The following is a 27,968-nucleotide window of genomic DNA, read 5'->3' as shown; positions in this document are numbered from 1 at the left end:
TAAAGAGACTAACTAGTATTTTCTACACACACATAACTATAAACAGAGAGTGGAGGGACATGCCTTGTCTCTCAAGAAAAAAAGATTCACTTCACTCAAAAAGACTTGATAGTTGATACTTGCAACCATAGCAAGAAAGAGCTTCCCACTCAGTAATATAAATACATTCAAAGGTTTGCTGGATATCTGTTTTAAGCTTATGTCAATATTTCTGTGGAACTCCGTTATACATTTGTGAATAATTTGAAAATATTGTTCCTTCATTCTTTAATTTATTCAACTGTTCTAACATACTAATTGTATTGTATGGTTATGTTTCAATGTTTGATTAAATGAAGGTTTGATAAATACTGAAAATGGTTATTTAACATTGAGTCGCGTATAAGGGGATATTTGTTCTTTTTTCTATATTCTTTCTTCTGAGTGTTTCTAATTAGGAAGAATTAAATTTTGGGATATATGCTTATGCTGGTCATCTTTTTGTTTTTGTTTTATTTTAAGAAAATCCATTGATTTCTACAAGGAAACTTTCTACGTTAGCACCCAAGGTGTTTGAATAAATTCCAAAGAGAGCTTTTATAATAGTCTATCATTTCTGCTAAGAATCAATAGGATTCTTTCATGTATGCCAAACTTAATTAACGGCAGTAGCCCAAAACCTATACTTCTGATATGTATATTTAAGTATAAATATACAGAACCTATACATTTGCTGGCTATTTTGTAAATTAGATCACCCAAAGGTATTGCGGTGTAATTATCCCAAGAATCAATCGAGTTAGAATCAATACCCGTTCTTCTGAACTGCTATAGAGTATAGAGATGGATCAGAAAAAATTGTTTCTTCTCATCTAATGGTGGATAAGTATGCTAATAATATTTCTTTGTGCTGGTCTATTGAATGCATCGGCACTTTACACTTCCGCTCAAAATCCTTTGAGAATGCCTCTTTCTCCTGCGAAATTCATGTGTCGAGCCATTGAATGAGAGAACATTATGAACTAGCGAGGAACTATAATCTCTATAGTTATTTGTCGAACTTTCCAATGTTATTAATATCTGTTGCTGCACTTGTTTTATATATTGCTAATTTGTTGTCTCATTTTTCTTACAATCCTGCGTCAGTTACATTTCTTTTGAGCCAAGGGTCTATCGGAAATAACCTCTCTACCCCACAAAGGTGGTAAGGTCTGCGTACATCCTACCCTCCCCAGACCCTCACCTGTGGGGTTACATTGGGTATTTTGTTGTATTTGTCGAACTTTGAAAATTTTCATCGAGAATGAAAACAACAGGTAATAAAATACTTAAGCTTTTCTGGATAGTTCTTTGTGTATGCGAGTATTTTTTTTTTTAAGGAATCAAGTTAAATCTTAATGACTTCAATTTCAAGTGTGGTAAGTAACATCTGAAGTTGGGATATATGTGGATCGAGATTAAATTTCAATTGAAATACTGAAGTTCTTTTGTGTTAGTTGCATACTTTGATATGTTTAAGTTGGACGTAAAACACAAGTCTTAATCATTGTTGGATGTAACATGTGTCTCATTTAAATTGTATCCTTGAACTATTACACACACACACACACATATGATGTTGATTGTACATTACTAATTCTTGCCTGTTAAAGTACTTATTGCTATACAATATTTTGATACCAGGTGTTTTGAAAGTCTATTTTGTTGAACTACCTCATGATAAGCAAGGTTTAGAGTGTTCGCCAGTTCTTTCAAGACTTGAAGAACGATTATAGCAGATGCAAAAAGAAATTACTGGTGTGTTCTGTTTGTCTTTGTGTTGTGCTTTTCTAAAATTTCTTTTTAGGTTCATTCATTGTAACAAACTTGACTATGTTTCTCTTTAAGGGTGAAAATGGATTTATTTCCAGCACAGTTAATGACTAATAGTCTGAATTTCAAAAAGAGAAGCCTAAAAATTACTTTCCCAGAAGCCTAAAATCACGAGGAAAGTAATGATTCACTAAAACCTGGTCCAAAAGAAATGAATTTAACTATAGTCAGTGATGGGAACCAAGTAAACAATGATACACCTAAATATTCGATGGATGAGAATTCAAGTATAATCAATGTGGGAGTTGGAAAGCTGAAAACAAACATGCTAAATATCCTCAACGAAGCAATGATCATAATACATATCTGCAATGAATTGAAGAAATGGAGACCTTTACTGTTCTTAGATATATTTCCTCCTTAGAATAATGAGATATAAGGACTCCTGTTACATAGAATTGCCAAAATCATAATACAAACGGTATTTTTGTGGCGTTTGATAAATGGTTGCTAATATAACAATATCTACAAAGATTATCTTCATTGCTTTGAGTTCCCAATCAAAGAATGTATGACTGAACATGAAATAAACAAAGGGGATCTATGTTTTCTTTATGTATTTTATGCCTTCATGGTATCTATGTAGATCATTATGCATCAACACCATTTTATTTCGCGCAGACAAATTGACTAGTAAAAGGTATTCTAAGGTCCAAAGGGAAAAAGTTGTCAAAACCCTTTCACTAAACCCATAAAAAAGGTTCTTCTCTCACTTGTCTCATCCTCCAATCTCCACAGCCACTATTTTCCCTTCTCCTCACCGGCGACCACCGTGGCTGGAGCCTCCGGACGTGGTACATATATTCTCTCTATATCTCTATTTATCTTCCCATTTAGCTGCTAAGGTTCCTTTGGACCAATTTTTGGGGTCAATATGTGATATCATGTAATCTTGAATATTGGATTAACTCCTCCAGAAACTTCAAGTGCATTCTGCATGATTGCAGAGATATTAAAAAGGGCAGCCCGGTGCACTAAGCTCCCGCTATGCGCGGGGTCCGGGGAAGGGCCGGACCACAAGGGTCTATTGTACGCAGCCTTACCTTGCATTTTAACGAAGGCTGTTTCCACGGCTCGAACCCGTGACCTCCTGGTCACATGGCAGCAACTTTACCAGTTACGCCAAGGCTCCCCTTCATTGCAGAGATATTAAAAAAATGAAAATTTTAAGTGGGTTGATAAAGTGAAAATTTTTGGGTGATTTTGATGGAAATTATGAGTTTTTTCTTCTTGCCTTTTATTTATGTATTTTACAAATGCACCAGAATGCTGTAACTAACTAGCTACTTAAATGCAAGAGTACTACAGGTCCTACGTAGCCCTGTTTTTGCTTATAAGTCTTACTCCCACCATCCCAATTTATAAGATGATATTTGACTGGACATGAAGTGTAAGATGTTCATTTAAGTCATGTGTTGTATCAGTGATATTGAAAGAAAATATGGAAATGATTATTGAAAAGTTAGTTTGATAGAAAACCGTGATATGAAAGTTCAAAACTTGAATAGTTTAATTTGAAATCTTGAAAGTCGTGAAAGTTGTATAGGAATATGAGGGTATTAATTACTTTTGGATGCTCCAACATCGAAGAGTGTCATAAAAATTTGGACAGTATGATTTCCAGTTTCATATTAATGTGTTTGAAAGCTTACTAATTATTTCCCTTTTTGGTTGCATCTTATCTTTCTAGTTAAACGCGCAGAGTTTGATGGAATTTTTTCCATTATTGTGTCTCTTACACTATATAATTCTCTTTTGCAGGGGTAGATTGGCTAAAAATCAATCTTTTCAAGCTGTTACAAATTGTTGTTGGTGTTGCAAATGCGTGGGAATGCAGACGATACCCATCCCCAATCTTGTTATTACTCATCATGGTGAAACATTATAGTTTCACCATTTGTAGTTTATGCCCTCCCGCTTCAGTGCGCAACCAAGAAACCTTCCTCTGTCCCAAATTCAGAAGTTCATACCTAAAAAGTGGAGGAGTGTCAGAGAATCAGACCCCCGAAACTGTGGCCAGTCCTTGCTGTGTAGTTCTCATGAATGTATTTCAGGGCCTTGTAAAAGTATTGAAACTATGGTGGATTGCCTACTGACAACCTTGAAGGACTTTGCGGGCCAAGGTCACATATGCAAAGCCTTTAGAACTTTTTCTCTAATTCAGACTCATGTCTCCTCTCAAACCCCTTGTGATCTTGTTATACAATCATTAGCATCTCTTTTATTATGTTGTACTAATAGTGAGTCACTTTCCGAAGGGAAACAGATTCATGCCTGCATTATTAATTTGGGCGTTGCACATAGTTGGAATTTGGTACCAAGGATAATTACCTTTTATACGACCTTTGGTTTACTTGATGATGCTCATGTAATTGCCGAAACTTCAAATGTTTTGCACCCTCTCCCTTGGAATCTCCTTATTTCTTCTTATGTTAGAAGAGGGAAAAATGAAGAGGCATTCTCTGCCTATAGGAAGATGGTGAATAGAGGTATAAGACCCGATGAATTCACTTATCCATCTGTTCTAAAGGCCTGTGGTGAACAATTACATCTTGCTTTTGCCCGGGATATTCACAAATCTATAGATGCTAGTTTCCTAGAGGGTAACTTGTTTGTCCAGAATGCTTTAGTTTCCATATATGCGAAATGTGGGGAAGTGGATGTTGCACGTGATATATTTGATAGGATGCCAGTTAAGGATGCAGTTTCTTGGAATTCAATGATCTCTGCTTATGCTTCCAAAGGTATGTGGAGTAAAGCTTTTGAGCTTTTTGATACAATGAGGGCTACTGGTGCTGAAATGAATATTATTACTTGGAACACCATAGCTGGAGGTTGCGTGAAGACGAGTAACTTTATTGGGGCTCTTAAATTGTTCTCTCAAATGAGAACTTGTGGAATTCAGCTAGAACCTGTGGCAACACTTATTGGTTTGGGTGCATGTTCCCACACTGGTTTGATAAAAATTGGAAAAGAAATTCATGGTTTAGTGATTCGAAGTCACCTTGATGATTTTGATAATGTAAGAAACGCTTTAATCAATATGTATGCCAGGTGCAAGGCACTTAAGCAGGCGCACATATTGTTTCAGTTTGTTGGCTCTAAAACTGTAATTACCTGGAATACAATCATATCTGGCTTTGCACATTGGGACAGGTCTGAGGAAACTTCATTTCTTTTCCGAGAAATGCTGTTTTCTGGTGTTGAGCCAAATTATATCACTATAGCAGCCATTCTTCCCCTTTGTGCTAGGGTGGCAAATCTACAACATGGTAAAGAATTTCACTGCTATCTTACAAGGCGTGAAGGGTTTGAGGAACATTTGCTCTTGTGGAATTCGCTTGTGGATATGTATGCAAGATCTGGAAAGGTAGTAGTAGCTAGAAAGCTATTTAATTTGATGAGCAAGAAAGATGCAGTTACCTACACTTCGCTGATAGCAGGATATGGTATTCAAGGTGAAGGAAGAGAAGCAATTGAACTATTTAATGAGATGGTAAGGCTCCATATAAAACCAGACCATGTGACCATGATTGCTGCTTTGTCTGCCTGCAGTCATTCAGGCCTTGTGATGCAGGGCCAGAAATTATTTGAACAGATGCAAAGTACTTATGGTATAAGTCCTCGTTTGGAGCACTTCTCTTGCATGGTTGACCTCTTTGGTAGGGCTGGTCTACTCAAAAAGGCAGAGGAAATCATCATAAAGATGCCTTATGAACCAACACCTGAAATGTGGGCAACTCTCCTTGGAGCATGTAAGATTCATAGGAATACTGAGATAGGAGAGTGGGCAGCTGAGAAACTGCTGGAGCTGAGGCCCGATAATCCTGGATACTATGTTTTGATTGCTAATATGTATGCGGATGCTGGGTGTTGGAACAAACTGGCAAAAGTGAGGACCATCATGCGGGATTTCGGTGTAAGAAAGTCTCCAGGATGTGCTTGGGTCGATACGGGTTCTGGCTTTTCTCCCTTTTTGGTTGCAGATACCTCCAGTGGCCAAACAAATGAAATTTATTGTCTACTAGGAGGACTGAATAGGCAAATGAAAGACACTGGTCATTTGACTACAGAGGATTCTTCTTCCGAAGAAGAACTTTGTGAAGGACTCCTTTGACTATTTCCATAAGAACTTTGCTCATCTTTCCTTTTGCAAGATATTTCTCATCGCTCATGCAGAATATGTGCCAGTTTGATCAAACATTCTGCGTTTTCTGCCACGGATGAGGTAAATGACTCTGGCATTAAATGCCCTCTTTTATGCATATCAGCACCTTCTTTTAACCATGTCAGGGAAAAGTTAGCAAATACGTTGGCTTGTGATTCTTGCAATGCCATAGTTGTCTTTTCGCTCCCCCTTGTCTGAAGCTCGGATGATTTTCTTGATCTTTATGATCGCTGATGATTTTTTCTCTTTACGGGTTGCAGGTTATGGAAAGTAAGGGAACACTTTGAGAATCTATATCAGTCTTCAAGGTAGAGGTCACAGACTTTTTAAGCAGAATACTGATGATATTAGTTTTTCAAGTCTTAAATGTATTTTCTCATTCTTTTGTAGGCGTTTGATCTCAGTTAGAATGCCCACGGTTCTTTCCCTGCAGCATATGTTTTCATTTCGCAAGATGATCCCTTGGTGCAGACTCATTCTGTTCCAAATATTACTATTGTTCATTTTATTATTGATGCTCTTTATAGGCGTGTTCATCCTTTCTTGATTTACTCTCTGAAATCACATGGTGCAGACTCATTCTATTCCAAATATTTTCTTTTGATGTACTCCATGAAGTATTTATATCAAGGACTGCCTTTAATCGATCTTGAGAGGAGGACTTGTCACTTTTGTCTTAAGATGGATATAGAAATAACAAATAATAAGATTCAACATATAGGTATGAAAATACTTCCACGTTTCGTTTGGTCGAGCTATTTAATTTTTATTTTAAAGTTGGAACATCAAATTTCGTGACTTTTCTGATGAAAAATACATACTATAGTGTATTTAAATTATATCATGGCATTTTATAAGTACAAATTAAATAATAGCATTTTAAAAGTGAGCTTTAGAATGCTCATCACACAATCCGCTACTCATTGTACCCAATCTACTGTTCATGCTTCATCACTAGTTATTCAATCGGATTCTAATAAAAGCGTGCTTCATATTCCTGAAGAGAAACTAGAAGGGGTGGAGGAAACCATAGAGAAGGTGACATTAATTTCTGCTTTATAATTTGGAACGGAATGATGTTTGCAATTTTTCACTATTGTAATTTTCTTGATATTTTTGGGTTGCTTTCTTGCAGGTAACTTATAGCTGTCAGTGTTTTGCTATTCTTGCAGTGTGGGGTTCCTTGATTGGATCTTTTCTTTGTTTTATCAAGGTTTAGTCTTTTACTCTTTTGTATTTCTTATCATTCTTTTCCTTAATTACGTGCTGCTATTTGAGTTTCATTTCTTGAGCTCAAGTAAAATTATGAACATTTAGTTAGAGTTTCCTTTATTCGCGAGTTTTAGAACTATATTATTTTGGTAATTGTTCTGAACTGGAAGTATTTTGTGATTGATGAAATGCTGAACTTTTCTGTTTATAACTTCTATATTTTCTGTTGTCTAAATCCTCTCCTTCCATTGTTCCTTTTAGCAGCAATTATTTATTGATTTATACCCATTTAGGAGGAGAGTTCAATAATAGTTAATGAGAAGAAATCAACAATTGCCTATATAAGGGGAAGAGATTGCATACACATTAAGTGTTATCCTTGAAAATTGAACCACTGAACTTTGTGAAATTTCATTAGCCAGCAGCATATTACTGATAGCTTGCAATTTCGTAGAGGGACACAAGGACGGAGACCCACTGATACGGTACGGTTAGAGTCCAGAAAAGAAACGAGTTCAAGTAGAGCTTCTGATTTTGGTCAATCAATTACCACAGGACAAAAATGGCAGAATGTTAAGTCTAGAAAGATAAGTTAGACTTATGTCTGTAAGTCTTTTTGTCGATAATCTTTCAACCCCTTCTCCAGTGGGGCTAGAAATGGTGAAGGGTGGAGGTTCTACCCACAAAAATTAACTCAAGGTGTAGGTAAAATGCATGGGTGGCGGAGATGTGGTTAATCTGTTGCACATCGGTTTAGAAAATACATTTCTTTTCTATGTTATGTGGATCCTTCCTTTGCCTTTGACGATTCATGTCAGTGGGAAGTGACAGGGGTGTCAGTGCTTCATGAAGATTCTTCAAAGTACTCTAAAAATTAGCCCAAAAAAATTGGCATGTCCGTAATGGATACTTGTGCAGATCAGTACTCGAAAAGTTCCCATAAAGGAATCCATGTAACTTAGCTTATCTTTCTCCCATTTTGTTTGAAGATTGACACCAATTAAGAAAGTTAAATTGTGTCAATTTGACCCTCATACTGCGAGTAATCAGTAGTTTGGAGATATGATTTTTGTTATGCCTCTGCTTCATTTACCTGCTTCTAGTGTGAACCTCTCAGACTGTCTTACATTAGATCAAGTGCATGTTGCCTTAGGGCAGCAATTCTTTTAGTTTCCCGCTTCTCTTTTTTTCTATTGGGCAGAACATTATGTGACCATTCACAGAGAGTCTATGTTCAAAGAGAGGTGGGCTGTGGAACATTGATTTGCAATACATAGAGACTCTTCTTAAGATCCTGACTTCTGGGTTATAATTTTGTCCTTACTCTTATATCAATGCTCTGCTTTTTATGTTGTACGAAGACCTAAGAGAACTAGTGTGGAGCAGAGATTCTTCACAAGCACTTTTGGATTCCTAAATTGCAACAATAAAACGGTTTTATCTGCATGGATCTTAGGTTTTAGTAGTCAGTGCACATCTTTAGTTTATATTCTACCTGCTACTACTGTTTCAAATGTTTTTTTAATCAGTTCCTACTGTTTCAATATTGTGTCTGCCACTGCAAGCATATTATGAGAAAAAGGAGAATATGTTATCCACTGGTTGTGAAGTGCATTATTTCTGAAAATTTTCTGGCTCCTCTAGGCTTTGATATTTGTCTTGATAAAATAATAACCTTCTGAAGGTATTAATGTCCAGAACATAGTAGTAAATGATCACATTAACTTGTTTCTCGATAAACAGGGTTGCTCATGTGTGATAACTTCATTCCAAGGGTACTTTGCAAGCCGAGCAAAGATTACTGTGCATCTTGTCGAAGCTATAGGTGTGTCATTAACTATTTGTGTTCCTTCTCATCAACGTAGTCTATTTATCTTCCTTTCTCTATCATGTTATTGCTAGTAAGGATGAGATGTAGCAGCCACTGCCCTCATGAAGAGGTTTTTTTCTCTTAGTATAATGATGTCGATTTATAGCTAAATTAATAAATGAGATTATCGCTACTTTTATATAAAAAATTGAGGCTTTCTCTAATGTAATTAGATATGAGGTTCTCAATCAACTCCAACAAGGTGGCAACAGTTCATTTTCTTACCTGAGCAGAACACAATTGTTGCAAATTCATTAAAGGTGATATAGGCACATGACTTGCACCTTATGCTCCTAGTTTGAAATAATCCTAAGTACCTCTCAATTATCTATTACTTTTTGATGTAACTCATTACTTGAATTGACGGGGAGAGTAAACGTGGGTTGTATAATGACAACTTTGAGAAATTTATCATTCTTCATAAATTTCAGTCTCTCTGACGGTGCATATAACTTAATTATATTAAGTTTCAATCGAGTTACATGAATTGAATTAAATCTTTGCATAGATGAAAGTTATTGTTAATAATTAGGATACAACTTAATGTAAATTATAAAAAAAGAAGTCTATCAAAATTGAGCTGTTCCTTTTTACCGACTTAGCTAATTGATTGGTGCAGTTTATTATTTATTCGTTTCGTGTCCTCCTGTCACGATCCAATCCCTAAGGTATAGTGATTGGCGTCCAACGACCCCAAATCGAGCGAATTCATAATCATAAAACTTAAACATCCTACGTAAACTAGTAAATAAATCAAAGCAGAGGAAATTATAAGTCTAAGTCGCATCTTAATAGATAATAAGCATATGAAATACCCAAATGGATACTAAGTCTGAACTAGTATTTAATCAGTCACGGAAATATCTACAGAATTTGCACAAGACATGTCCCGCATAATAGAAAATGTCTAAATATGGATAGAAAACATAAATGAGCCACCATTGAAGGAATATGATCGGTTCACCACTGTCTGAAGCTATCAACTTTGTTGTCTGCCAGGCTGGCATCCTGAACTAATAGAAGGATCTGCATTTTGAAAGAAAAAAGAAATAAAGGAAAAACATGAAGACAAACATACTCAGTTTGCATCATCGACTGAATATTGAGGCGAGAATTTGTATACGATAAAAACCAGGTAAAGTTTGTCCGGTGCAACTCGGGGTCGACAAAAGGAAGAAAACAAGCGATAGTGATTGATCCGAAGAGGCTCTGCACAAATTCGTTGTATTCGAAAAAATAACTCCTTATCGTAGTCGATCCGGGTCGGTTCTTACATGGCCGGGTTGATCGTGGCCATTTGTCCGGCTCGAATAGCGAAATCGCCGTGGCTATTAGCTCGTTTTCTTCGCGGCGACCATTTCGATCGTGGCCGTTGGTGGGATAATCGATTATTCGCCCGCCACGTGTGAAAATCTTGTTGCCATCCGAAAACGGTCGTACGGGTGTCGGACCGTACGACCTAACCTTATCCATATTAGGTTTTCTTTATCCTAAAAGGGCTCATGATGTATAGAAGGCCCATAAAGTAAAAACTATAAATAGGCATTTCCTTATTTTTGAGGGTTCTTGGATCCAAAAACTTTGTACTTTGAAAATATATATTAGAAATTCACTCTCACTTTGGTTTCTTGCATTTTGGTCCGGTTTACTCAAATAGCCCATCAAATCACTCCATTTAAACGTTGCATAAAATATATATATAAAATCTTAGCTTCAAAGCATACACTCCTGTCTTCATCTAGCCATTAGCATTACTTGTCTGTACTTAAGTCGTTTCATAAGCAAAATAGATACTTACACCTTTTGTTCATCAAAAAATAAATTAAAGAACCACATATCCTATACCTCATTTACAAATTTAACTTGTTATCCGATTTCTTGGTAAAACAGTTTGGCGCCCACCGTGGGGCTAGGATAATTGTGGTCTTTGATCTCGGTCTCTATTTGCTCCCATAAAGATTTCAGTTCAACTGTTCGTCTCTGCAAAAACGGACAAAATGGCAAACAGCGGAGAATCTGGTCACGTCAACAACGAGATTGTGGCCGAAAACGATAACATCGGGTTACGGGGGTTACCGGTGAATCCCATTGCTCCGACCCCCGTCGATTCGAGAGGGCCTCAGCCAACGAGAATACCGTGAACCGAGAACGCCGCTCATCCGCCAATCGATCCTTTAAATACTTTTAATTTCGTCACTCGACCGGGCATATAGCCGAAAGCGTCGGATGCCCGGATGATATTAATTTGTGTCTTATTTTTGAAATGTTGCGAGAATGAAAGAGCGGCTATTCTTTGAGCGAGGTGGCGATAGCCGATTGCGAGCAAGAAGGATGAAACGACTCGGAAAAAGTAAAGTGTTCGCCGAACCCGGAGAAAAGCTCAAATGGTTGAAAGCAATGGGTCTGGAGCTGGTTCGTCTACCGGGGTATTGAGAATGCTCGAGACTGTCACGACCCAACCCCGCAGGCCGTGACTGGCGCCCGAGTTGGGCACCCGAGCACACCTATCCAATCGAATCACATACAAATAGCATATACGGCCATAAATACTATATGCCGTCTCAATCTATATCAAACTGTTGTAAACACATTTCAGCATAACCATAGGCGTATACATATATCAAAAGCAGACAAGGCTATCAAATGGCACAACGGCCCCAAAACATATACAAAGTGCATGCCGACAAGGCTGCCATAGCTAATAAGATCATGCAATCACATCTGAACAGAAGTAGGCACACACACCCACAAATACGTCTACAGACCTCTAAACGGACCAACAAAACATAGGGCGGGACAGGGCCCCGCCGTACCCCTGAGCAAATATATATATACATATCGAACAAAATATATATACCAAAAGTGTATGCTCGAAATAGAGAAGAGCACTCCAAACAAAGAAGAGGGTGTCCTAGGCGGTGGATCACCAAACCGTGCGTCCGTACCGCGGGCATGAAACGCGACCCCCGAAGAAAGGGGTCGCACGAAATATGTACCGAGTATGCAAAGCAAAAGAGAGATACGGAAACAAATCGAGACATAAACAAAATAAGGGTACGTAAAGTAAGTACAAATCCACTATATCAAAATGTTTAATTCTCAAAAATATAAGTCATGCATAGGGTACAGAAGAATATGGTCGCCCGCCCGTCAATGGCGCCATAACACCAGAAAGTTTCAAATCTCCCTATTCCCGTCTCATACCATAACACAGCATAACGCCATACACACCATAACATCATATATAAGTGGAACCCGACCCTCTTTGACGAGTAGCTCGGTGAACCATAAACACGAGATAACTCCGGAGTATATCAAAAGCGCGCACGACAACGTAACCGGCCCGGACTCGGCGAAAGAGATAACAGAATGCATGAGTAGAGTCGTGAGTAGTCATATGCATAAAATCATTACCATGACCTCAAACATAAGTAAAATGGTCATACTTGAAAATCGGAATAATAGTCATAACAAGTTCTCTCAAAAGTTTTCCGAATTACATAAAAGAAAGTCGCGGGACCCACGAACGGGTATTGACCCGAGTCGGGCCCGCCTATGGAAAGCATACTCATTATACATCATGCAAACTCCTATAAAAATATTGGAGCAATCCGAGCCTTTATGCAAAAGATATGGCATTCAAAAATTATGGACTTCTCTAAACAAACTTTTTGTGCAACATTTGGAAAACGATTATTTCGAAGACATAATGGTTCATATTCTTATCAAATCATGCATAGGAGTGCCAAGAATTATATAAGGATCATATCATGCTCGGGTTTCGAGTTTGGAATTCCTTAAGGCTCTAATCTAGCCTATGTAAAACTAAGGCATGCCAAAAAAGAAAGGAAGGTTGCTTTACATACCTCGTACGCACCCCAAGATAGCCAATCTAAAGTCAATCCCAATCTACGCCTCGGGCTCCCAAGGTCTACAAATACGCCAACGAATACCAAACATTAGCTAAGGGCACTTAAGCCATTCATTCCAACTATTTATTAAATTCTACGAAAATTCGACAAAGATTTCCCCTGTAAATAGGCCATCCCGAGAATTTAACTCGCTCAAAATCAACAACAACAACCACAATAACCAACCTAGCAACATCGATAATCAATTCGAAAGGCAAAGTAATAATAGTAGCTCTCTTTTACATCATTTAACAATTTTCCAAATATTCAATTCAACGGCTTACATTCAAGCCACATTATTGCTCATACATTCAATTATCAACCCGAATTCCTTACCCACAATATTAGAGGACTTCTAAACCCTTCACATAATTTTTCCAACAATCCCAAAAATTTTCTCCAAGCTGGCCGAAACCAGTCCCCTAGCCGAGAGCAGCCCTCTTGTTACTTTCCTCATTTTTAAGCCATGTTTTGTATCACAATCCACAATATAACGATATAATTTTCATAGATATACGAATTACATCAAACGTACAATAAGCCTTAGATCAGCCCACAAATTTCCAACATCAATCTTGAATTATTAATGCTCATTTCCAACTAGAATTCATAACGACGACAATTAAAAATGCTAAGCGATATTGGTGTGTCCTTTAGCATATAGTGTGACCCATATTCATCTACCACTACACAAGCATATAATAGTGATTCTTAGCCACTCTACACACTACAACAATTTAACATGATACAAGAATTAATTCATCAATTCCATTTTCAACACCCATTTACACGGCTAGCTCCTCAAGCACACAACCCACTTCCAACATACAATATTTCATGATTTTTATCCGTATTAACATACTACAATATGCATACAACATTTATAACTCATAAAACAAGAAAAATTCTCACCTTTCCTCTTCAACTCCACAATGGATTAGGGTTTGGAATCCAAAATTGATGGCTTGATCGCTCCAACAACGCTTCCGCGTTACTTAGGGACCTAATTAGTGGGTTTGTACCAAAGAATTAATTTTGGGGTGGCTTGAAATGGACTTGGCTTTTCTTCCCTCTTGGCCGTGAGCTTCTTGACATGAAGCTCTTCAATTTGGGGCTTTATTTTGCTATGTGAAAATGAAGAAAGATGACTTGAAGTCATCTTTTAAGTCCCACTTAATATCTCTCTTTGCTTATGGCCCACACAATGGCATTTTTGCACAACATTTCTAATTCCAATTTTATGAATTGTGGTCCCAATTCATAAGTGCTCAATACCAACAATTTCATATATATAACTTATGTCTTAAAAAAAAAAAAAATCAAGGGTCAAAAGTCCCGACTTCAAATCCCGAAATGGTCTTGGCCCAAAATTATTATAGTTAATCCGGGTTGCCCCAACGTATAAAAATACGGGATCTAACAGAGAAGTTGGCAAAGCGGGTAGACTCAACCGAGAAAAGGGTCGAGACCTATAACTCTCGGGTGGACCAGATCCCGGGGGCTCCTCCCATTCTAAAGGGGCCGGATTCGAAGAGGTATATTCGAGGCCCTTTCTCCGAGTGCGCTCCGAAGTTAATCCCAAAGAGGTTCGAGATGCCGGATATCCGAAATATGATGGCACAACGGATCCTCGTGAACACGTGACCTCATACACCGTGCTATAAAGGGCAATGATGTTGAAGAAGACGAGATTCGAGTCCGTATTCCGAAAAAAGTTGGGGAAACGCTGTCAAAAGGGGCATTAACTTGGTATGACCATCTGCCCGAGCATTCAATCACTTCTTTTGAAATGCTCGCGGATGCGTTCATAAAGGCTCATGCCGGAGCCAAAAAGGTCCAGGCCCGGAAGGCGAATATTTTCCGGATAGCCCAAAGGGATAATGAGTTACTACGGGAGTTCGTCAATCGTTTCCAAAGGGAACGGATGGAACTCCACCGGTTCGGAAGAATGGGCACCTGAGCACGGTATTCACCAAAGGGCTAATCCGGAGTTCGACGGCCTCGTTCATACTAAAGGAAAATTTACTGGAATACGAGGCTGTGACCTGGGCAGACGTGCACAACAGATACGAGTCCAAGATTCGGGTGGAGGATGATCAGCTCGAACTTCCTCCGGGTCCGGTAAACCTAAGTAAAGGATCTGAGAGGATTAGAAAAAATTACGACCCGGAGACACGGTCATCGAGGGAAAGATACCGGCCATATTCTCAATCAGAGAAAACAAGCTTCAGACCGGAGAAGTCGAGGTCAGGCCCCGGTCAATTCTCCAGCAGAGGAGATAGAAGAACCGAGCGTCCATCGAATAGCCGAGGGTTGTCGTTTAGAAGTGATGCTGGAAGTTCGGTGACTAACAGGGACCCACCGAGAATATCAGAATACAACTTTAGTGTCAACACCTCGAACCTTGTCTTGGCCATAGGCCGCATTCCGAAAGCAAGGTGGCCGAGACCATTGAGGTCGGATCCCGGCCAACGGGATCCGAACATGATTTGTGAATACCATGGAACTCACGGTCACAGAATCGAAGGCGTCGCTAACTAAGAGAAGAGGTGGCTCGCTATCGAAAAATGGGCACCTTCGTGAATTACTGAGCGAGCGGGCAAAGACCCACTACAAGAGAGGGAGTCGAGCAAACGAATTGAGCAGTAGAGCCTCGACATATAATCAACATGGTAATCGGGGTACGAGATGCTCTGAAGAGGGCGGTGAAGCGCGCCAAGGTTTTCCTTTGGTTCGTGAAAAGCGCAACCGGATTCTATACCCGAGGCTCCATCACTTTCGACAACGAGGATGCGAAGGCATCATTCAACCGCACAATGATGCGTTGGTAATTTCTATTCTCGTCTTTTAAGTCTCAAATTAAACGTATTCTAATTGACCCAGGTAGCTCGGCCAACATCATCGGTGGAGAGTGGTTGAACAGTTAAGGCTACTCGACCAGATCGTACAGGTAGCCCGGGTGCTCAGTGGGTTCAATATGGCGAGTGAAACTACGAAGGGTGAGATTTCCTTGCCGGTCAACATCGACGGCACCATCCGGCGTACCGATGTTCATGTAATCGAAGGGAATATGAAATACAACGCATTCATTGGGTAGGCGTGGATACATAGCAGAGAAAATTTGCGCGTCTACATTACATAATTTCTTGAAGTTCCGACACGGGAGGGGTAAAAACTATCGGGGAGAACAACTGCTGACAAGAGAGATGTTTTGCGGTCGAAGAATCATCACCTACTAAAAAAGCGGATCGAGGAAGGATCGTCGGGGACGAGGATTCCAAATAGCAATTACCGTTAACGGGTCAAAGAACGAGCAAAAAAAGATTAGGCCGGGTACAAAGAAGATGACTTCAACATACCTAGATCATTCGTCTTCCGGATGAGTCGACGCGACAAAATCTACAATAGAGAGCGGATGAGTCCGCGTCGAGGACATTCTCGATATTGATTAGCGAGTCAAGCTCGGCTTTAAGAGTATCGTGGCCTCGGTCATCTCCCCGAGTCTGGTTCTTAGCTCATCGCACATTCGAGCCCTGTCCTCAGCTTTTTGCTCGAAAACCCTCATTCTCTCTGCATACTTAGCACTCTCGGCCAGATTGGTGGCATCAGACTTAACCGAGTCGAGTTCCCCTCGGAGTTGGGAAATGGTCGTTTCGAGCTCACTCAACTTGGAAGAGAACCGAGTATTGTCTTGACTAAGGTCGATTTTCTCTTCCTCCAGAAGCCGGTTCCTCTCCACAACCCCGGCCAACTCATCCTTTAGTCGAAGGTTCTCAGCCTTCGTTGCATCGAGCTCGGGCTGAAGGTTTGCTAGAGGACAACTGCTCGGCTCGGCCCTCATCTTCCTTTATTTGCAAAAGATGCTGGAATTTCTCCGTTTCTCGACCTTGGGCATCCAGCTGGCCTCTAAGGTCATCAACCTCTTGCTGGGCCCGGATGAAGGCCTCGTTAACTAGCACCACACTCTGCAAAAGAAGCAAAGATGTTAGACAAGAAACCAAAAAATCACATCAAATTATACAAGGCATGGGATGAAAGGCTTACCCGGTTGCCCGCATGCATGCCTTCGTTAATCGAGGCTCGCAAGGATTCCGGCCATTTTCCTTTTGTCGAATCCGATACGAGGGGCCTTAAGTAACACCACTCCCCCGGGACGAGATAAGAAGCTCGCAATCTTCGGGGAACGATGATCGCCGATGCGGTTCTCTAGGCTCCACGGCCGGAGCACGAAAAGATGCGCACTAGCTATCCCTCGCACCGGATTCGGTGGATCGATTAGCTGCCCTCGTGACCCTAGGGATAGGAAGATGACCAAAACCAGCAGCCTCCCCGGTCGCAGGAGGAGTGTCCAAAAATATGTCATCCAAATTGTCTGACCTCGGAGCAGTGGGGGTGGTTGGAATAGCACGGCACCTCGGCGAAGTAGAGGCTTCAAAAGCCGTGACGGGGTCCTCGGCGAGCAATGAGCCGGTATCCTCCGGTGCCTCGGTACCGGTGCAAACTCGACTCTCGTCCCGGTTCCGGCGGTCGACTCGGTCGGATCTCGGTGGTCTTTGCGGGGAATCTCCTCGGAAGTCTCTTCGCTTCGTAATATCAACAAACTCGATAGACCTAAGAGGTGTTGGGTAAAAGTATTTCTTCCCCCACAGTGGTACCGAGCCGAAGTGGAGGGTCCTTCTCGGTTGAAGGGGGGGCTCAGTTCCTCCTCCCGGGACCGACTCGACGGTGGGGGCCACACCGACCCTACGAATGATCACATCGGACTCTTCTTCATCTCTCGGAGACGGACGACGCGCCTTGCCCTTTTTCTTGGTTTGTCTCCTCTATCCTAGGGTTTCTTTTCGTTTTGGGCGGCGAATAATTCTGGATGACCCTACCGAGTCGAATGCGTGTCGGCACGTACTTGTTCCGGCTATGAGTCCGGGTCCGGGGATGAATCGAACCCTTCGGTAAACCTAAAATTGACGGGGTTATGGATAACATTCGGATTAAAAAAAGGCATACAGTACATAATACCCGAACTCAAAGCGGTGTTACCGTGATTTTGGGCAATCCATCGGCCACGAGCCAGGATTCCCCATGTCAACTCTTCATGTGTATGCCGGTCGAGGAGCGCTTCGACCCACTCGTTCATCTCGTAGGATGACGGGGTATCCATGCCAAGGCTATTAAGAAGAAAAAGGGAAACAGTCCGAAGGATAAAATTAAGGAAAATGAGAATAAATTAACTAAGTTCAGTCGAGAAACTTACGGTTGTCATTCCATTTTTTCCGGGAAGGGCATGTATTCCTCCGGGATAATATCCGAGGTCCTCACCCGAACGAAGCGCTCTAACCGGCCCCGGTCTCTCTTCGTCCGTCCATTTTTAGAAGATCGGATTTCCGACCTCGCAACAAGCTTTTATTACCTCACGGAATCGTCTTGGGGAATAAAGGTGGATCGAATATTGCCATCGTGAAGGGTTTCTTGGCATTGTTGGCCAACAACCGGAGGCAAGCTACCGTCTCGGATTATTGGACCAATTTGTGCAAGGGTCACGTTATAGGTCGGCACGTCACATCTCAATACGGATCAATTGCGGGTTCGAGCTTAAGCGTGAAGGGATAGGTGTAAACATATAAAAAACCCTCCCGGTGGTCGGTAATTGATTCATCCGGGCCGAGAGCAAACACTTGCACCGGACGGTTATCCCGTCCGCATCGGTCCGGACTCGATCGAGCTTATCCTCGGTGATAGAAAGAGGGGTGTCGCCTTACGTCGTACCTGCTATCCGAAACGATGAAGCACCGGCTTCAAACTCTTTATTGAAGTTGGGTTTTGATGGCACTATATCTAAGCCGTGGCTCGGCCACGTTTTTTCCCTTCGGCTGAGACACCGGTTCGGCTCCTTGGGATGAAACCGAGGGAATATCCTGGGAGGTGGTTTCAGTATTGGCAGACATTTGTGATGGGTGAGAGAGTTTGAAAATTTGATAAAGGGATGAGGGTAAGAAGATGGAAACTGTGAAGTAAAGAAAACGAAGCACAAATGAAAAAACGATCAGCAAAGCGACTCTAGAGTGGAACGGGTTCCTTGCAAGCTGATTTCAATGACGAATGAGGGTGATTAGATAACAGAATCAACGATGAAAAAGAAGCTAGTGAAATGAGAATGAAGAACAGAGGTGAAGGAGTAAGGAAACTGAAGTGAAGATGGTGAAAATGAAGAAGTAAAAATGGAGGAATGAAGGCGGTAAAGGGCTTTATATAGGCTTGGATCACACGGCGGTTGCAAATCCCGACCAATCAACAAGCGCCACGTGTCCCGTAATTAATGAAGACGTGATTTGAAGAGACGTGCGTAGCGGCGGTTGCAGAGCTTGGACCTGTTGGGGCATGACACGTGGCAGATGGCAGAAGAAGGTGACAAACGTTCCCGCCAAAACGAGAAGATAAGAACGAGCCAATGTGATCGCTTGGGTTTCCACGATTCATCCCCTTCCCCGTTACTCCGATATGATCTCGTTCCGGAAAGTGTGGGGACTATCCGTATACGGTAAAAATTGGGTAAAGTTTGTACGGTGTAACTCGGTCGACAAAAGGAAGAAAACAAGCGATAGTGATTGATCAAGAAGAGGCTCGCACAAATTCATTGTATTCGAAAATAACTCCTTATCGTAGTCGGTCCGGGTCCGGTTCTTACATGGCCGGGTTGATCGTGGCCGTTTGTCCTGGCTCGAATAGAGCGAAATCGGTCGTGGCCGTTAGCTCGTTTTCTTCATGACCATTCGATCGTGGCCGTTGGTCGGATAATCGATTATTCGCCGCCACGTGTGAAAATCTTGTTGCCACCGTTTCGACGGTCGTACGGTGTCGGACCGTACGACCTAACCTTATCCATATTAGGTTTTCTTTATCCTAAAAGGGCTCCATGATGTATAGAGAGGCCGTAAGGAAAACTATAAATAGGGGCATTTCCTTATTTTTGAGGGTTGGCTTCTTGGATCCAAAAACTTTGTACTTTGAAAATATATATTAGAAATTCACTCTCACTTTGGTTTCTTCAGATTTTGGTCCGGTTTACAGCTCAAATAGCCCATCAAATCACTCCATTTAAACGTTGCATAAAATATATATATAAAATCTTAGCTTCAAAGCATACATCGTCTTCATCTAGCCATTAGCATTACTTGTCTGTACTTAAGTCGTTTCATAAGCAAAATAGATACTTACACCTTTTGTTCATCAAAAAATAAGTTAAAAAACCACATATCCTATACCTCATTTACAAATTTAACTTGTTATCCGATTTCTTGGTAAAACAGAATTGCATACGGATAATAATCTGCACAATAAATCTGTATTTCTGGATCATAAACAGTAAGTAATAATAGCAGGTTAATGATTAAACTGAAAACTTGCATATAAGAAAATATGCATATCTGAATAACTCATAAACATGATCATGTAAGCAAATTTATGCATGAAAAGCTGCATAGCTACTTTGGTCTTGCACGATTGGCGTACACTGCTACCCGAGATGACACAGGGATATGTGACTCATGAGGGAAGATCCAGAGGCAATAACTAGGTAGTCCTTTGGACTGACATCAATAATATGAAACGAAAGGGGCCCATTATCGTTAGTTGATATCCGGCGATATCAAGGTTTCCCTGAGAGAGTAACAAAGGAAGCATAGTGAATTTAACAAGAAAATTGACATTCTTGTATTTTCCCATTTTCCAGACGTATAAATGCTGAACATATTCCTTCATTTGAGGTTGCTCTACTTTCGTCTTCTCATTCTTCTTTGGTTTTGGTCCAGGTCTTTTTATTTTCACTTCTACGTACTTTATGAGTGCTTTTATCGATTTCTCTCTTTATTTTAGTTTCGCGATTTATGATTTTCGAATATTTTCGTATCTTCGTAAAAGCAGAAATGTGAGTTGAAGTGTGCTTTACTTCTTGAATATCTTAAGCAAATGATCTGCTAAAGGTTTGAAAAACAAAAAATTTGAAATAAAAGAGAGGAAGAACCAGAAAAAAAGATTAAAAAAGGCTTCTTTTTAAATTAAATTTTTTGGTAACTGAGAGGTTTGGTACTGAGTGATCAGTTGCTAATGCAAAATTCTTATTTTTGTTTTATCTTCCCTTCTAATTAAAACAGTTAAGTTCTTAATTTGTTTTCCGGGATAATACATGAGAACTTTGTTTTGTTAGAAATTATTGAAAATCTCCTAATATAATCATCTGAGTGAATTTTATAGTTGGACCACATAATTGATACAAGTGCACCTAGCTAGTGGTGATATTAGAGAAGCATTTAGTCACCCAAAAAAAAAAAAAAGATTATTATATGGAAAAAGAATTTGTTGCAATCATAGTGACCATAATAGTTGTCACAATACTTGTTTTGCTAGTGAAATGCATTTCCAAGAGAAGCAATAAGCCAGTGGTTGCCCAAAACGTGGAATCCCCTACCATTAATGGTCTCTACAAATTCACAGGTGCTGAGATTGAGAATGCTTTAAACATTGGCAAGATTAATATGAGAAGAAGAAAGTTGATAGGGCATGGAAGAAGGGGAGAGTTTTATCAAGGGATATTACCAAGTGGACAGGGTGTGGCTATTAAAGAGATGCATAAAACAAATGATGCAATGGACTCTTTCAACAGGGAAGTTGAGTGTCTCTCAAGAGCTAGGCATCCAAGCATTGTTTGTCTCTTGGGTTTCTGTAATGAAGATGGAAATCAGTTTTTGGTTTATGAACATTGTTCCACAGGAAATCTAGCTCAATATTTTCTCAGTGAGTTTCTCTTCCTCAAAACATTTTATTGGATTGAAGTTTAATCGATCAGTTGCATTTTAATTTATTATATCAGATCATTTACTTTATTTTTATTACCAAAGTTAGACTTATTACAGAGAGTTACATATTTATTGTTGTAGGTAGTTCTAATCTGAGAGCGTAAATCTTATACATCATCTGTGCGCAGAAGTTAAACTCTCTTTATTTAGTTGATTTTTGCACATCAAAAATACACTACGTATCATGGTGGCATATACTTAAACAGCATGTTGGGAGTAACTACCTTTCTTATGCTTAGGGATTATCTTTTGCATAATATGTACACCACCCACAAGCAAGATTCCATCTTCTGTGAATTTGTACTGTTGGACAAAAGTTCTTTTTTGTGGTTTAGATGAAGGTACTCAAAAAGCACACTAGCATAACTACTCTTTAACTTGCTACTCTACGTCGGTTTAATTTATATTTGCTTGTCATGTTATTTTTTTTTTCAACATCCTTTAAGAAAACATTAACACTAATAATTTATCTTTATTTATTCTTTAACTAGGTTTTGGGCACGCACAATGAAAATTTAATAATAATTTATCTTTATTTATTCTTTAACTAGTTTTTGGGCACGCGCGTTGTGCGTACCCTATCAATGAGTATAAACTTTGTAAAAATCGCATAAATATTACTTCCTTCATCTCATCTTTTGCGGTCTTATTTGACTGGACACAGTTTGAAAAAAGATTCATTGAGACTGTAAGTGATTTAAATTGCTCTCACAAGACATTTCTCACAAAGATTCGTTTTGTTTTATACATTGTAGTCCCATTTCAAGATATCAAGGATCCATGTTGTGACCAGAAACCATGTACCATGGCATTTTTTCGGACACATAACTTCTCTAGTTAGCATAAGTTTTAATTTCATAGCAACAATACAAGTGCATACTAAACTTAGAATCACACTAAACAGGAAAGAACAAAAACAAATGGATAAAAAAACCACATCAACAATAAAAACCATTACGTTACATAAAATGTACATCAAGCCACAATCGATATATCTAAATGATAACAGGATGCCAAAGAAACAACAATACTTTATTAACATACTCAGAAAAGTCCCAGCTAGCACCGGAAATGTTGAACCAATTGGACACAATAACAAGTCCTCAAGAAATGGGCCATGTATATGAAAACTATGTGATATTATGGGAAAAGAAGAAAAGAGGGGAAGTGAAAAGGTTTGTAACACGTTTAATTAGTGATCCAATCAATAGGATAAATATGATTAAGATTTAAGAGAATTTAAGAAGCGTCCTATAAAAAAGAATTAGTGATTCAATGTGAAGTCTCCTATAATTTCTCTGTCTCCTTGCCGAGCTAAAGTTAACTTTACAGCTTGTTCATGAAATATTTAGGAGAAGACACTGTTTTGACTTGGGAAGCAAGAGTTAAAATACTGAGGGACTGTGCATGCGCAATCAAATATCTCCATCATTATATTGATGGCTGCATCATTCACCGCCATATTAAGGTAATCATTTGTTGTAGAAAAATTATTAATCTTAAGCCCCCCCTTCCTCTCTATCACTATATGTGTGTATAAACATACAGACTATTATAGTCTACTAATAGTGTTCCAATAATTTTTACTTGATAGCTTAGCAGCATTCTTTTGAGTGAGACATTGGAACCAAAGCTATCTGGATTTGGGCGATCACAAATGCTAGGAATGGAAGAAAGCAAAGTATTTGAAGATGTTTTGGAAAGTGGAATATATACAGACCCTGAATACAAGAAGAGCGGGTTACTCACTTGTGCAACTGACGTTTATAGCTTTGGAGTTGTAATGCTGCAAGTCCTTTCTGGAACAAAAATTGCTTACTTAGGCGAAGATGGCAGACTCATATTGTTAAAAAAGGTAAAGTGTACTAGACTTTTCAGTGCTTAGGGCATCATTGTTTATGGATGGTGGAAAATGGAAATATTGATTTTAAGGTTTATTCTTTTCTAGTTTCATTTTAACCCCAAGATGTGTACTCTCAACCTTGTGTTTGCACGTCATGGATCCATGCTTATTACTCTCCCTCTGTCCCAATTCACGTAAAAGCGTTTGACTGGGCATGAGTGTAGGAAAGTTTTTTTTTTTTTTTTTTATTATTATTTTTTTAATTTATGGTCTAAAACATGTCATAGACATTGGTGTGGCCATGATTCATCTCATTTAGGAGAAAATGAAAAGTTTAAATTTAAATTATTTCTAAATATTGAAATTCGTCACTGTGACGGACTAAAAGATAAAGCATGTCACATAAATTGGGAAGGTGAAGTATAAAAAAATTATATGAAATTGACACTCTTGTTTACACTGTCAGCGTATATTATCCTCGTGAATTGATGCAGGCAAGGGATGTGAGCATAGGAAAGCTTCCAATCACTGAGTTTGAAGATCCGACGTTGAAAGGGAAACTAATAAACCGAGAGGCATTGGACTCCATATTGCAAATTGCAGTACTTTGTGTGGCTGAAACAAGGAGAGGGCGCCCAACAATAGAAGTAGTGTCCGAGGAGCTGAACAATGCTTGGAGGCTCAGCAACACTGGTTGCCCTATTAATGTTCCTCCTGTGTAGAAGTTATTTAAATTAACTTTTCGATGCAAAGGGTCATTAAAGCCTATGTTTTTAAGATTATAATTAAAGTATCAGATGGATTGCATACTAGAATAAAAGGGGGTTAGGTAATAAGGGATAAGTTTGATTTTTTTAAAGTATCACTACAATATATCAAGTACCCCTTAGGTTTATTTACCCTTTGTAACCAAGAAATTGCCTGAAGACATGTTGACTGCTGCTTAGTGATGCTTGTGGAAGGACAGAATAAAGAAAGGGGATAATGGAACAAGCTTTATATATGTGATGATGTTGAAGTACTGTAACACTATATATGTATGGTTTGATGAATGGTATTTCTATTTCATTTATGAGAAGGAAACTAAAATATCCTCTAGTTCAATTAGAGAATTGTCTTTGGCTTTTACCTTCTTTTTTGCTTCGTTGAATTGATTGGCTTTTCGAAGTTAGAGGATGGAGGCACGAGGCAATGACATAGATTTGCCTCTAACACTCCTCAAGGAGTAAAATTTGCAAACCATGATAACATAGATTGCTAAAATACTTGGGTGATCAAGTAAAGGGAGTGAACTACATTCGATTTGATTAGAACAAAAATCGAATAATGTATTCGTTCTCATCAAGATCAGTCCGAAACATCAATAAATAAAATGACAAAGTGACAATCCGGTCCGCCCTCCAGTTGGTATATTGTTATCGATTGGATTCGAACTCTTACACAGCAATAGATTACTAAAATATTTTGGCGATCTCGTAAAGGGTACGTTCTTTTCCTGCTGAAATAGTGCTGCAAAACGAAAACTACTTCTCCAGTGACATGGAATAATAAACCTTCTCGTGTCCAAGACTTGGATGAATTGCTACCGAAATTATACCTTCTTTACCCCTTCCAAGTGAAAAACTACAAAAAAGTAGTTGCAAATTCTACAATTATAACACAATGAGATTATTACATGAAAGATGTATAAGTATGTGTCTGTGGGCACACGCACATTCCGTTTCTATCTAGTTGAACCTTTTTGTCTTTGCTGTTTGGACATACTTTTTTGTAGAATTTGCGAGAAATGAATCGATAACATCGAGTAATTTTCTTCTTATCAAAGTAAAGTACAACAATTTTAGCATGTCATACAGCACTGATGATGCATATACACTTCAGCGTTACCGCGGGCCATCCAAGACTTGACAATTGTTTTCTCTTTTTTGATGAATCCAAATTTCCACCACCAGTCCTGCTAAGTTTCCCAAAATATAAAGCCACACCGATTGGTCTGTGGACTTGGGAAATGTAAAACTTATATAAAATACGTACTATTGAAAATTTGACCAAAACTGCCTTATGCTTCATGCATATAAGTATATCGTAATGCACGAACAGCCACGTCAAAGCTGTGGCGCGCGGAGAATAACTAAGCAAGACAAATAATAAAATAAAGAATATCCTATCCTCAATACATTCTTCGATTCTAACGAGGAAAATATGCCTATATATGATCATCACAATTTCTTGTCTGTTGGAAAAACAATTTTCTAACTTGTAATAAGGAATATGGTAACATTAATTATCAGCTTTTCTTGATTTTGTCATCAAGCTAGCTATATCATTCTAGTTGTCATCAGTGAAGTGACTGTTTGATGTTCGATCGTGTAACTGGCACCACAGCCGATCCATGAATGTCCAGTACAACTCAGAGATATGGAATAAGAGTGACTATGTATCAGCATGTAAAAAAGACATCGCGGATCAGTGGAGATCATTACTTTACGAGTCATTGTTGGATATCATCTGAAGCTACTTGAATTTGAAGTTAGTAACAACTATATATCATCAAGGGAGATATCATGGTTGTTCTAGCCAAGACAGTCTTATTTTTCCAACTATGTGTTATTTTTGCTCTCACCGCTGTTTCACTGGCTTCTCCAGAAGATCTAGGTATTTGCTTTGCTTTTTCTTCTTTTAATAACAAGTAACCAAACTTTCTTGCTATTCATATATAGCTAGTTTGTGTTGGAAAAATGAATGTGATATCTCAAAAAGAAGTGTTCAAATTCTTGTCTAGATTCATTCTCTTAATATCATATTAATGTGTCTTTAATAAGTTAATTCATTTGAATAATTTCTAACGTTATGTATGAGCCTATGATTAATTTAACAGATCCTTTATCCTTTAGTATCCTTGATTAGCCATTATAATTCTAAGTTATACATACAATTGCAACAGACCGTTGATAGACTTGAATAGAATTAAAAGCCTTTTATCATGTCATAATAGTGACTGTTAATTGCCTTTATTTTTTAGCCTCTTTACTGCCATTAACTTTCTTCTACATACGTTAGAGCATCTTCAGCCATCAGAGGACATGGTTTTTCTTATCTATATATATTCAAGTCCGTTTCTTTTGGAAGATATAAGATCAAGAGAAATTCCTCCTTTCTATATTCTATTGTGCTGAGTCTTCTTCTTTATTTAATCTTTGTTGTTTCTGCTCCTAGTTTATACCAGAAGAGCTTGTTGAATCCTGAAATACACTTTTACCGGTGCCTTAACACGCCTCAAGCTATGAGAATTTTCCTTAAGATTTCCAACTGTCTGATGTCCTATCCTTAATTTGCAGAATGTGGGCTGAACTTCACTTCATCTCCATACAAACCAAGCGGCGAATGCCTTGCAGCTGATCATGACGAGACCATCCATATATGGGACAGTTTCCCCAGCACAAGATGCTGCCAAAATGCCCTCAACTTCTTCTCACACGCATTGGCCAAACACGCAATTACTCAGCCCCAAGGAAGACTCTTCCTCCCGGGAGTTCAATGGGCACACTGCGCGTCAGGGCCCTTTAAGCACCAGCCCTCCGTTTCCATCGATAAATGTGGACTTGCTTCCCTCTATCAAGGAAGCACCCATTGTTCTAGCCTTTCTTTGACAAATATTACACAGGAATATCAGAATTTTAAGGATGTCAGTGACAAGTGTACTTCAGGTTTTAGTTCCACGTTCGATGATGCTTGCAGGGATTGTACGAGTGCAATTAAATCTGCAAGAGATCATTTCCTGGATCAGTTTTATGCCAAAGATAATGAAACTGAGAGAGCTACTTGTGTTGTGGCTGTTGTTATATCAGTTGCAACCACTAAACTAAATGATCCCTCTTCAATGGATGATTTCTTCAGCTGCTTGCCAGCATTAAATACTTTTGGTGAGTCCGTCCAGGAAGTGAGATTAGTAATTTCTAAAATTAGCAAGCATTGATCTCCTTATTTTATCTTCTACTCCATCTGTCCATTTTTACTTGTCCACTATACTAAAAATATATGTCCACTTTAACTTGTCCAGTTTAGAAGACCAAGAGATCATTTATCATTTTATACCTATTTCACTCTTATTATGAAGTAGTACTAACCATTTCCAAGTCATTTCCCAACATTTACATGACCCATAATAATTAGGGGTGATATTATAAAATTACCATTTTATTTATTGCAACTTAAGAGGTGTGCCAAGTCAAACATTGGACAAAGGGAGTACTAGTTTTAATTA

General features: G+C 39.1%; 2 protein-coding genes across 15 annotated transcripts; both read left to right on the top strand.

Moving 5' to 3' along the window:
- Window positions 1-18: 18 nt before the first annotated feature.
- LOC132059560 (pentatricopeptide repeat-containing protein At1g71490) lies at window positions 19-24,784 on the top strand. 14 transcript variants are annotated; one of them, XM_059452200.1, is made up of 9 exons: window positions 5,970-6,327; window positions 6,410-6,740; window positions 6,978-7,057; window positions 7,155-7,232; window positions 8,975-9,056; window positions 21,413-21,799; window positions 23,214-23,329; window positions 23,456-23,716; window positions 24,199-24,784. In XM_059452200.1, the coding sequence occupies exons 2-9, from the start codon at window positions 6,623-6,625 to the stop codon at window positions 24,424-24,426; spliced, it is 1,350 nt and encodes a 449-aa protein (XP_059308183.1). In that variant the 5' UTR covers window positions 5,970-6,327; window positions 6,410-6,622; the 3' UTR covers window positions 24,427-24,784. The 14 variants fall into 14 exon arrangements, with proteins under 14 accessions (XP_059308171.1, XP_059308176.1, XP_059308174.1 ...); XM_059452201.1 differs by having other exon boundaries at window positions 21,500-21,799; window positions 24,199-24,779; XM_059452188.1 differs by lacking the exons at window positions 21,413-21,799; window positions 23,214-23,329; window positions 23,456-23,716; window positions 24,199-24,784 and adding exons at window positions 19-173; window positions 1,663-1,776 and having other exon boundaries at window positions 3,613-6,079; window positions 6,280-6,327; window positions 6,978-7,232; window positions 8,975-9,249.
- Window positions 24,785-26,268: 1,484 nt separating this feature from the next.
- Window positions 26,269-27,911, top strand: LOC132061232 (uncharacterized). Its single transcript, XM_059454083.1, has 2 exons — window positions 26,269-26,359; window positions 27,043-27,911. Exons 1-2 carry the CDS (start codon window positions 26,269-26,271, stop codon window positions 27,678-27,680), a joined length of 729 nt encoding a protein of 242 aa, XP_059310066.1. The 3' UTR covers window positions 27,681-27,911.
- The last annotated feature ends 57 nt before the right edge of the window (window positions 27,912-27,968 follow it).

The sequence above is a fragment of the Lycium ferocissimum genome, chromosome 6 (genome assembly GCF_029784015.1).
Source record: "Lycium ferocissimum isolate CSIRO_LF1 chromosome 6, AGI_CSIRO_Lferr_CH_V1, whole genome shotgun sequence".
NCBI lineage: Eukaryota > Viridiplantae > Streptophyta > Magnoliopsida > Solanales > Solanaceae > Lycium > Lycium ferocissimum.
The sequence above is the reverse complement of the archived record's forward strand: the minus strand, read 5'-3'. Positions and strand labels throughout refer to the sequence as shown.